The sequence below is a fragment of the Pristis pectinata genome, chromosome 3 (assembly GCF_009764475.1).
Source record: "Pristis pectinata isolate sPriPec2 chromosome 3, sPriPec2.1.pri, whole genome shotgun sequence".
Taxonomy (NCBI): Eukaryota; Metazoa; Chordata; class Chondrichthyes; order Rhinopristiformes; family Pristidae; genus Pristis; species Pristis pectinata.
Window position 1 is genome coordinate 45,420,940 of NC_067407.1, and position 12,785 is coordinate 45,433,724.

The 12,785-nt window shown below is 39.4% G+C and overlaps 1 protein-coding gene across 1 annotated transcript in view; it reads right to left on the bottom strand.

The window, feature by feature from the left end:
* Positions 1–12,785, bottom strand: part of hmcn1 (hemicentin 1) — a 361,968-nt gene that overhangs the window by 34,987 nt on the left and 314,196 nt on the right. Inside the window, 7 exon segments of the mRNA XM_052011513.1 lie at positions 1,315–1,505; positions 2,582–2,716; positions 3,090–3,303; positions 4,748–4,938; positions 5,707–5,976; positions 8,188–8,322; positions 8,545–8,682. Of these exon segments, the coding sequence (XP_051867473.1) occupies positions 1,315–1,505; positions 2,582–2,716; positions 3,090–3,303; positions 4,748–4,938; positions 5,707–5,976; positions 8,188–8,322; positions 8,545–8,682 (1,274 nt within the window).

Consider the following 12,785-nt stretch of genomic DNA (forward strand, 5'->3'; position numbering starts at 1 on the left):
CAAATTGCACAATAACTCAAATTTGTAGTTAGCATTAAAATGACAAGAATATTTGATCCCTTCCTCACTCCACCTGGATAGAAGAACAGTTTAAAAGATCATTACTTTGACGGAAGCATTCAAATACTTCTTATTTTATATTTTTTAATAACTATATGTCTACAATTTAAACATTGAAGGAAATTTAACTTTAACTACATTTTAAAGGGACATAGTAAGGTATTATTTAAATGTGAATTTGACATCTTTGCCAAAAATTAAAGATCAGAGTCTGCCATTAAAATGTTTTTACAAAACTAGGTCACAATTACAACTTTTAAATTCCTGGTTCAAAAACCAATCACTCCTGGACAGATAAGATGAGGTCAACAGAAAATAAATCTTCGGCTTTTGTGATAGAATACTTTTCTCTAAATAATTGATATATTCATGACATTTCATTATGAGGTTTGGCATTAGGGCCATAGAGTGATACAGCAAGTAAACAGGCCCTTTGGCCCAACTTGTCCATGCCGAACAAGACGCCCATTTAAGCCAGTTCCATTTGCCCTGAGTTTGGTCTGTATCCTTCTAAACTTTTCCTATCCATGTACCTGTCCAAATATCTTTTAGATGTTGTTATTGTATCTTCCTTAACCACTTCCTCTGGCAGCTCATTCCATCTCCACACCATTTCTCTGCAATAGGAAGTTATTTCAGATCCCTTTTAAATCTTTCCCCTCTCACCTTAAACCTTTGCCCTTTAGTTTTTGATTTTCCCTTTCCATGGGAAAAAGACAGTGTGCATTCACCCTATCAATGCCCCTCATGATTTTATACACCTCTGTAAGTTCACCCCTCAGTCTCCTACGCTCCAACAAATAAAGTCCTAGCCTGCCCAACCTCTCCCTGTAACTCAGGCCCTCAGGTCCTGGCACATTCTCAAATCTTCTTTGCACTCTTTCCAGTTTAATGATCTCTCTCCTATAACAAGGTAACCAAAACTGTACACAATACACCAGGTGCAGCCTCACCAACATCTTGTTCAACTGCAACATAATGTCCCAACTCTTATACTCAATGCCTGCCCTGACTGATGAAGGCTAGCATGCCAAATGCCCTCTTCACCACCCTGTCTATCTGTGATGCTACTTTCAAGGAATTATTGTATTTAAGGAAAGGATTTTATTTCAGGAGGATGTTTTCCAAAATTACTTTATAAACAGATTCTTGTGAGAACTAACCAGTTTCATAACGCCTTGAATGGATATTAGTTTTGAAATTGTTAGATTGTTAAGATTTAATAAATCTTCTTTATCAGTTTCCCTGGCTTACCACTGTGCCATAGATGGCCAGCGAACCATTGTGGAGTTGGCGAATCCGGTTGCTGATTGGAATATGGATTCCTTTCTTACTCCACTGAATAGTAGGGGGTGGATCACCTCGGACCTCACAGTTTAGGATAGCGTTCCCTCCAAGAGGCTCAATGCGGTTTGGATTAAAGTCGCCATCAAAGATTGGAGGCTCTGTGCAGAGAGAGTTGGTGCTTAATATTCAACAAATATAATGTTGTGACTCAAACATGTATCTTAAATCATGACATCAAAACTTGACACATAGTATTGATAAATTATGCAGAACGTGGTAATTTTCTCTGGACTGTTTTAATATATTCACATCTGTTGATGCTACTATTCATCAGCCTATCTGGAGGTATATTAATTTTTTCACCTGGATCTCCAAATCCAGGTAAATTTTCACAATCAATATAAAACATTTGGCTATGATTTTATTTATTGCTATAAGCTCAACCCTTTCAAAGAAGCAATGACGATTAAACTTCATTTGGCGCTATTGCTGCAAATCCTTTATTGTGTTTCTGCTCCTGATTGTGTGTTTCACCCACTTTGAATGCTTAATGGAAATTCAACGGTTGTGGTTTTGGATTTCCCAACCAGGAAATTAAGTACAACAAGTTCTCAGCTTTCAAATTCAGTTACAACAGATGAATGATCTCATTGGAAGTAGGATGTGTAATCTACTTTTATGAAATCATCACTTTAATTTGAAACAGAAAACAAGCTTGCCAACTCAACTCTATTGATTGGCCCCATCAATTTGAACAGAGTTGCTTAGAAACTCATTCTGTCTTTCTGCACCAATTAAAAACACTTTTGGGCAAGAAAAATAGACATCATTCTTTTGGCTCATTTAAATTTTTTGCAAGGTCTAATCTTGTGTCAATTGCAATGAGAAATCATATAGTATTTGTTATGTGTTATGATACAGGCCTGAATGAGCCAGTTGTGAGTACTAGAATCTCAAGACTGTATGTGTTTTTATCTTGGTGCATGCTCAGATGTACCATTTTACCAGACACTGTAATGACCTTTTCTCTTTTTAGATGCTAATAGCTCTCTACTACAAATCCAGGATTTTCCATATTTGCTTCAATATTTAAAACAAATGTTTCAGGTTAGAAATTCATCATATTTTTCTGCAAATGTTGTTGAAACATATTCTACTCCAGTGGAGAGCAGGTAAATTAGTGAATTGCATTGAAGCGGCTGACATGTGCAAACAAAAGAATTTGCTAATTCACCTTTGACGTATACAAATCCAATGGCTTTGATGGATCCAACTCTGTTTTCTGCTGTACAAACATATGTGCCTGAGTCATCTTTTGACATCTTTTCAATGACCAATTTACTGTGTCCATTAACATCATCATATTGGGCTGTAGGAACAAAAAAAGTGTTCATTTGTCAGAATAAAGTTGCCTGATTTGTCTGTTGCTTCTGAATTTAGGATTTCAACATATTACTCAATACACAGTTTCAAGTTTTCGTTTGGGAAGAAAGGATAATTCATGATTTTCTGTGTTTGATGTGATGATAGGTTTTCCAAATATTTTATATTTTACAAAGTATCATGCAAATTTAGAGCAGAGAAGCATCTAGCTCACTGTAACTGTGGTCGGTCTTTGAAGGAGCAACTGTGCCTGTTCCTATGACCCTGCTTATTGCCCATAACCTTGTAAATTCTTCACCCTGACATAACAGTAAAATAGACTGTCAATCAGATTGTGCCATTGCCTTAAGAATTCTTACCAGGTATAATGTTGTTGTTGAAAGTCCAGGTAATTTTGGGTGTGGGAATACCATTTGCTGCACAATTTAATTCTAGGCGTTCCCCCTTGTTTAAGGATACATCTCCTAGCAGTTCTGTAAAAGTAGGGTGGGTGTAGACATTCAGGGTCATGGTCTTGGTGTCACGACCGGCCACGTTAGTAGCTATACAAGTGTAGCTACCAGTGTCGTCAGGCTAGCAGAGAATAAAAGAAAATTAGAATTAGGATTTTGACAGATGAAATCTAAGGTCAGCACATCAGGAAATCCTGGTCTATCTATATTCCTGCTGCTCTATTCCCATCAGGAAAGTTCGCAATCTGCATCACTGATATATCTAGAGATACTGTCTGGCACCTCCCAGGTACCAGATAAATTTTCACAATTCATGAAAAACCCAGGTATGATTTTATTTAGAACTGTTTCCTTCTTGCATCTTTCAAAGATTAAGTCATTGCTGCCTATTTGCTTTGTGGTCACTTGGAACAGTGATGTTGAAATCTGACTATTGCAAAAAAATGTATTACTGGCAGTATTCAATGTAACAAAGATGCTTTTCACATGAAAGAAAATTCAATGCAGAGATGTCACTCTTGAAATGAATCAAAGTTTTGTTGTTGTACAAAAAGGATCTGGATGGGAGGAGAAACTGAGTTAACACTGTTCAATAAATTAGCAAACACAGTTGGAGCACAGTTCGCCCTGGTTTAGTTGCCTTACTTACAGTATATATCTATAGTCAATTCTTGTTGGGCCCAATGATTCCTTCCAGTTACCTCTTCCAGTTATTTAATTACTATTCATTGCAAACTAAAATAATCCATTAAAGAATAAAAAAAACCATTGACCATATTGACATTGCTCAAAGTGAGAGTCTGACAAGTCAGTCTGCCTGACTGTTTAATGGATGTACCTGATTATTTCATGCTAAGCATACAATGGATAATTTCACATTGTTAGCATACACCAATTAGAGAGCCAGGTTGAATTCTATATTCATGTAGATGCAGATACAATTAGTGCACAGTGAATATATTATTGCTTACAACTTTTAGCTTTGAAAAGGATGCTGATTACATAGTTGTACATCGAAGGCTGACTGAATATTGAATCGCATTTGCTTACAATTTTATGCATTGCTTGGGGAGAGGAGAAAGTGAAATGGAGACAAAAATCTATAAGTTTTGAGATTGTGACCCGAAATGGGTAACTTCTCCAAAGGTCTCCATTTTAAGGCCCTGTACAAAAGGCCTAGTTTTTTTTTACTTGGAACTGGAAGCATTACCACATTGTAACAATTACACAACATCTTAAGAAACTGCACATTTTCAAAATATGTTGTATTATGCTAGCAATTGTACTGGAAATAACTGGTGAAAAGCAAAAGAAATGGAAGTGGGAGTTGTCCCTTCAAACCTCCAGGTCTGCTCCACCATTCAATAAAATCATGGCTGATTCTGTACCTCAATCCATTTTCCCTCCTGATCCCCATATCCCTAAGCGTCCTAAAACAAATCAATTTTAACCTTAAATATGCTCAATGGTGAATTCAAATACACGTGTTCGTCAAAACAATCTCTCAAAAGCACAAACATCATTTTACATTTCATTGCAAAAGGCAGGGGACTTTTGTAACTTACCACTGCATTTTCCACAATGAGCTCTCCTGACTGCAATAATCTATATTTGCCTGGTGTGCCCTGCAGGATTTTGCCATCTTTCTGCCAGGTCAGCACTGGGTCAGGAACACCGTCAGCCCTGCACGGTATTATTGCCTGAGATTCCTCAATAGCAGTGAACTCAGTGTGAGAGGTGCGGATGGATGGTGGAACTGTAAAAGGCAGATTGAATAATACAGCTTGGTGTAATTCATAACTTCACACTGGGAGCATCATGAGACAAAGACTTGTCCAATAACACTTGAGTTTCCAACTTTTGTGACTCCTTTCCACAAACAGTTTATTTTTCTTCCATTTGATCCTCTGCTACACTATGAACCCTACAAAATGAGAGTGTAGTAGTAGATGAAAATGCATAATAACACTTTCTAGCTGATGATTGAAAACCAGACACTTTATAATTTTCTTTCTGGCTTTTGTGCAAGTGATTGCCTTTCCTTTGGCACCTCTCTCCTTGACCTCGTGGTTGAGAACTCCTGTTCATTTAATCCCCATTATCCATGAGCTGAGCTTGCACATGCTGAGATAGTTGGGTAGATTCCATCAAATGGGATGGGGGAACTGTAGTGAAGTCAGTCTGAGGTTTCACTATCAAACTACTTTTCCCAATGTTTGGCAATCTACTTGTGCATTTCAAATACTCTGTCGATCAGAGTCTGAGAAATGCAGGCAAGCTGCACTGTGCTGCTGAAAAATTGTCAGTGTGTTTGACTTTTCTTTGATTTAGGAGAAGGATTAATACTCTAGCTGTTCAATGAAAATAATTTTAAAGTTACGTATTTTTGATCGGTCTGTTCCTGGCGATTGCTTCAAGGACCTTTTGGTAACTCAGTGCAAGCAGCAATGGATGGAGCATGCAGTAAAAGAAATCCAACTTATCTTAAAGATGAGGATGTTGACATAGGTAACGCAACACTTACTGTGAACCGTCAGAACCATAACAGAACTGCTGGAACCTGCAGGATTGGCTGCTGTACAGGTGTATCGTCCAGTGTCTTGGGGCTGGACAAAGGCAATTTGAAGGGCTCCAGTGCTGAGGATCCTCTGGCGAATGCTCTCGGAAACTGGATGTCCATCTTTGTTCCAGGTGACTTCAGGAGTTGGGTAACCCTTGGTCTCACAAATCATGGTGACAGGTTTGTCCAAAGCAATAACGTAGTTTGTTGGATGGGCCATTATGACTGGAGGCACTTCAAAATGAAAAGAAGTTAATATGTCAATTAAATTTAGTCAAAGATACATCTAAACAGATTAAGAAATATTTAGGCATTGCATACATTTTTTATTAAAACCTGTGGTGAAGAGATCAATAATTGAGAAGCAATCATGAGACAACATCAAAGTGACCTACCTAGCAGTAGGATTTCATAGGACCTGTGAGACCTATTTCATTATGTCTTAAAGGAGATCAGCTTGAGCAAGTCTAAGTAAGGTGGTTGTAAACAACTACGTTATGTCACCTATAAGGTAATTGCTTCTCTGGCTTTCCTTTAGAACTTCTACCCCGACCCCCAACCAAACCTCTGACCCTCGCCCAACCCTGCCATCAACTGACTGCATCTGACACCCACCATCTACAGACCTAAACCATCTTGACAACCTTACCTACCGACCCTGGCAATCAGTCCAATCCCCAACTGCAAACCTCATCACTCCCACTCGTGATCACTGATGTGAGCCCTGCCCCTGGGCAGTTGATCCCACCCCCCCCACCACTCCCTACTATGAACCCATCGATTGCTGCCAACCCCACCTTCTGATCCACATCCTACTGACTCTCCCAGAATGGCCACTCTTCCCTGTGACCCACTGGGTCCAACTCACATACTCCACCACGTTGGCCTCATTCTCTCAGCCATTGCCCATATAAGCAAAATGTTTATTGGGCTGGCACAAACCATTTTCTTAAAAGGCCTTTACAAACACTGACCTATGTCCAGTAATAGCAGGAGGAAGTGTGGCTAACTGTACTTTAGAGCAGCACAGTTGTGTAGCTAATAGAACCACTGCCTCACAGTGGCAGAGACCTGGGTTCAATCCTGACCTCAGGTGCTGTCTGTGTGGAGTTTGCATGTTCTCCTGTGATCAGACAAGGTTTTCCCCCAGATGTTCCTATTTCCTCCCACATCCAAAGTGCTAAATGTTTATTGTAAGATGACCCAAGTGTGCAGGAGAGTGGTAGAACTTGTGAGGAGTTGTTGAGAATATGGGAACAATAAGAAATAGGGTATGTGGGTGGCTGATGTTCAGCCAGGATTAAGCGGGATGAGGGGCCTTTTTCTATAACTCTATGACTACATTAATGAGGCTGGATGGCTGTACAGAAGAGACAGTTTGTGGCCAGCAATCCACAAATTAACCAGAAGTATATTATCCCAGCAAGCTCCAAGGGAGCCAAGGGCTGTGAATGTCCATGTTGTGGGTACAGTGTGAGACGGAGAGAAGGGAAGAGTTATGTGACCCTGTGCAGTTGTTAACTGTCCACAAGGGTACATTATTCACAATACTGCAATAAAATAGGCTCCACTGTAAGGAGTGATTGGCTTAAAAATCATGAGAAAATTACTGCAGCTGTGTCTGAAGGACTTGTTTGTTCACATAGGACATTTCATCTTAAAATGTGGTTAGGTGGTTTCAATGACAGAAGCAGACAGAAGTTTTATGTTTGTATTTTCTCTTTGGAAATGTTACTCTCTTGTGAATATGTAATTCACTTGGAATTGCCTTCCCAACTGAAGTTCCATTTTAAAGTAACACTACAGTAATTACAGAAGTTGTGTCTGACCACCTGGTATTAAGAAATTATGGGATGTTGAAAATTGTACCAAATGGTTGACACAGATACCAGGCAGGAAAGGAAAATGGAGCTCGAGTCTGTTTATTCAGGCCTGGTGCAAGAGGGGAAGCTTTGCAAAACTTAGTGTTAAGTCAAAGATGTGGTTACACTTACTTATGGCTAGCAGGTTTACTGCACATCCATAAGAGTACTGTTCTCAAGGCAGGGGTGACCTGCTCTGTTACCACAAGCTATACCTCATAGAACTGCTGGCAGATTGAACCTAAAGTGATCCTGAGTATATGCGGGGCTAAAGTCATAATGTTACAGGGTAGAAAGGGAAGGGTAGTGTAGAATCTGCTGTTATATTGAAGGTTACTTTCATTTCTCTGTGAAGGTATTTCACCATAGATTAATAAATTATGGTCTTTTGTCATCAAAAATTGCAAGTCAGGCCCTCCTCACAGCTGGTAGTAATTCAATTATTGGCCTGTTGTAAACGTGAGTAGCCAGGGGAAGACACCAGTCCTACAGTTTGTTACAAAAACTATTAAAGTGAACTGCAGGATTGCCTGTCATCTGGCACAATCCTAAACTGGAGTCCAGGATTTACAGAGCAACTTACCCTGCACTCTCAGCCTGATCTTTCCCAGCGCTGTGCCAGTTGGGTTCTGTGCAACACACATATATGTCCCAGCATCTTTCACTGCAGCTCGTGTAATCTGAAGACCTCCATTGGGTAGGACAGTGTAATCTCCTTCTGCACAAGACAAAATATTACCTTGAGAAGCACTGAGTGATAGTATGCTGAACAATAATAGTTGTTCTTTGGACTTTAATGGAGAAATGGTACTAATCCATGGTTATCCAAGACGAGGATATAGAAATGAGGTGAAGTATTTGCCTGATGGCTTCAATAGCCTGAATACTTACAGAATTTAGCAAACTTCAAAGTTTTATTTGGAATTAAGGACTATTTTACCTGCAGTGTTAATGCTGATGCCCTCTTTCTGCCATGTAATCGTGGGGTTTGGTGTGCCAGTAGCCTCACATGGAAGAGTAATGGGATTATTCAAAATCACCTCCAGACTGCTGGGCTGAGTTTGAATCACCGGAGGTTCTAGATGGAAAATTGAATCATATTGATAAAGAACCATAAAACCTTCAACCAATCAAAATGTGACATTACACCATATTCAATTTTTAAACTGCAAAGCCTAGATAAAGGGCAGAAACCTGTTCAAATGCTCATAAAGGGTACAAATCTGTTCAATATTCTCCACTCCAAACTAGATTTGTTCTAATTACAGATCATTTCAATCAAGTACAGTGGCATGCAAAAGTTTGGGCACCCCTGGTCAAAATTTCTGTTACTGTGAATACCTAAGCGAGGAAAAGATGACCTGATTTCCAAATGGCATAAAGTTAAAGATAACACATTTCATTAATATGTTAAGCAAGATTACTTTTTTATTTCCATCTTTTACAGTTTCAAAATAACAAAAAAGGAAAAGGGCCCGAAGCAAAAGTTTGGGCACCCCGCATGGTCAGTACTTAGTAATACCCCTTTTGGCAAGTATCACAGCTTGTAAATGCTTTCCGTTGCCAGCTAAGAGTCTTTCAATTCTTGTTTGGGGGATTTTTGCCCATTCTTCCTTGCAAAAGGCTTCTAGTTCTGTGAGATTCTTGGGCCGTCTTGCGTGCACTGCTCTTTTGAGGTCTATCCACAGATTTTCGATGATGTTTAGGTCAGGGGACTGTGAGGGCCATGGCAAAACCTTCAGCTTGTGCCTCTTGAGGTAGTCCATTGCGGATTTTGAGGTGTGTTTAGGATCATTATCCTGTTGTAGAAGCCATTCTCTTTTCATCTCCAGCTTTTTGCAGACAGTGTGATGTTTGCTTCCAGAATTTGCTGGTATTTAATTGAATTCATTCTTCCCTCTACCAGTGAAATTTTCGCCATGCCACTGGCTGCAACACAAGCCCAAAGCATGATTGATCCACCCCCGTGCTTAACAGTTGGAGAGGCGTTCTTTTCATGAAATTCTGCACCCTTCTTTCTCCAAAATTTCCTGCATCCTCACCATAAAATTCAGCATCAGAAGTTTGCAAAGGAACATCTAAACAAGCCCCTGATGCATTTTGGAAACAAGTCCTGTGGACTGATGAAGTTAAAATAGAACTTTTTGGCCGCAATGAGCAAAGGTATGTTTGGAGGAAAAAGGGTGCAGAATTTCATGAAAAGAACACCTCTCCAACTGTTAAGCACGGGGGTGGATCGATCATGCTTTGGGCTTGTGTTGCAGCCAGTGGCACGGGGAACATTTCACTGGTAGAGAGAAGAATGAATTCAATCAAACACCAGAAAATCCTGGAAGCAAACATCACACTGTCTGTAAAAAAGCTGAAGATGAAAAGAGGATGGCTTCTACAACAGGATAATGATCCTAAATACACCTCAAAATCCACAATGGACTACCTCAAGAGGCACAAGCTGAAGGTTTTGCCATGGCCCTCACAGTCCCCCGACCTAAACATCATCAAAAATCTGCAGATAGACCTCAAAAGAGCAGTGCACGCAAGACGGCCCAAGAATCTCACAGAACTAGAAGCCTTTTGCAAGGAAGAATAGGCGAAAATCCCCCAAACAAGAATTGAAAGACTCTTAGCTGGTTACAAGCTGTGATACTTGCCAAAGGGGGTGTTACTAAGTACTGACCATGCAGGGTACCCAAACTTTTGCTTTTTGCCCTTTTCCTTTTTTATTATTTTGAAACTGTAAAACATGGAAATAAAGAAGTAATCTTGTTTAAAATATTAACGAAATGTGTCATATTTAACTTTATGCCTTTTGGAAATCAGGTCATCTTTTACTTGCTTAGCTATTCACAGTAACAGAAATTTTGACCGGGGTGCCCAAACTTTTGCATGCCACTGTATGTGATTTAGAGTTTTGGAAATTGCTGTCAATCTAAATAGAACTGTATCTTATGTTCTGCCTCAAGGTAAATGGATACCAAGGCTCTCCTGGTGTATTCCAAAATCAAATTTTGATAGCATAACCATGAGGTTATCCTTCAAATGCCATGGAAATTACAAAGCCTAACATTTGTGGCACACTCTGGTGACCACCAATTAGGATACTGATGTAATGGGCCTGCAGCTTGGGAAGGAAGTGTCAATTGGAACAAGTTTGTGGTCCTTCTGAGGAAGACTTTAACTACCTTCCAAGGCCTAAAAATGTTTTCTGCATTTTGCATTTTATGTTAAGTGTTTTATAAAGTCATACAGCATGTAAACATGCCTTTTGGCCCATGCCAACCATCAGGCACCCATTTACCCTAATTACAGAGATGTGGCTTACAGAGTTAAAGGGCTAGAAGCTTAACCTTCCTGGTCACGGGATTCTCAGATGAGATAGTGAAAGGAGACTGAGTGGCCATATTAATCCAAGAAACTATCTGTGAGAAGGGATGATATTTTACAATGATCATCAAATAAAATAAGGTGGTTTGAACTAAAGAATAAAAAAGGGGAAAATAGATTATTGGGAGTGTACTATAGACCTCCAGTCTTGGGGATATAGAAGCACAAATCTGCTATGTGCAAAAATCACCATGGTAGTAATATTTGGGGAATTTCAGTCATTCCAATATTAACTGGAGATAATCAGTATGAAAGATAAGGAGCATTTCTGAATCGCGTTTAAGAGTATTTCTTTAGCACATCCAACAAAGTGGGTGGGTGGGAATTCTGGATTTAGTTTTAGGGAACAAACCTGGTGGGGTGAAAGGAATATTTGTGCATATACCAAGAACGTAATACAGCAGAAAGCCCAGATAGTATAAGGATGAAGGGAAGGCTTGTAAAAATACTGGTGGGTAAAATACAAACATTCAAATAGGCTTTATAAGTATGTAAAAGGTAAGAAAATAACAAGTAGGGATTGTTAGGAACCAAGAAGGTAACTTCTGTGTGGAGACAGAGGATGTGGTAGGATTAGTAAGGTGTTTGGACAGGTACTTCGATAGGAAAGGTGTAAAGAGATACAAGCCTAATGCGGGCAAATATGATTCACGTAGATGGTATCAGGGTCGGTACTGATGTAGAGGGTCGATAGGAGCTGTTTCTGTGCTGTATGCCTTTATGATTCTATAATCCTTAACAAATACTTAACAGGTGTCTTCACAAAATATGGGGAAAATACCAATGTTATAGATATGGAGAAAGTCTATGAAATATTAGATGGATTATGCATTGTAAAAGAGAAAGTATTAATGGGTTTAGCATCTTTAAAAGTGGATAGGCTGCCAGGCTCGAATGAAATACATCTCAAACGGCTAAAAGAAGCAAGGGAGGAAATTGCAGAGCTTTTGACCGTAATTTTCCAATCAGGAGTGACGCTGGGAGAATAGAATTCTGCTAATGTTGTGCCATTTAAAAGGGAGGAACCAAGGGATTACAGGCCATTTAGTTCAACTAGCTTGTTTAATTATTGGAATGAATTCTGCAGGACAATATTAACCTTCATTTAGAAAGATATAGATTCATTGTAGACATGCTGCATTATTTTGTTCAGGGAAGGTCATGTCTGACTAACTTGACTGACATTTTTGAGGAGGTAGCAAGGAGGGTTGATGAGGGCAGTGAGTTTGTAGCAGGTCAAATGTACTTAAGTGAAGTTTTTGACAAGGGGATTCATGGCAAACTGGATCCATGGCAAATTGGATCCAAATTTTGCTCAGAATAATGGTTAAGTTGTGCTTTTGTGACTGGAAGATTGCTACCAATGGGGTTCCACAGGGCTCAGAACTTGTCCCTTGCTTTTTGTTGTGGATAGAGGTATAATGTAGTGGGCATGACAGAGAAATTTGTAGGTGACCCAAAATTTGACTGTGTGCTTCAGAGGAGGAGGAAAGCTTTTGACTTAAAGAGGAGAAATATGATCTGGTCAACTGGGCAGAAAAATGTAATTTAGTCTAGAAAAGAGTTAATTATTGCATTTGGACAAATGCAACAAGGAAATATACAATAAATGGGAGGAGATTAAGGAGTGTAGAGAAACAGAGGGTCATTGGAGTGAGTGTTCATAGATGATTGGAAGCAACTGGACAAGTTAATAAGATGGATAAAAAGGCATATGAAGAACCTCAGGACATAAGAACACAGGAGTAGGCATAGGTCTCTTAGCCCTTCAAGCCTGGTGTGGTATTCAATATGATT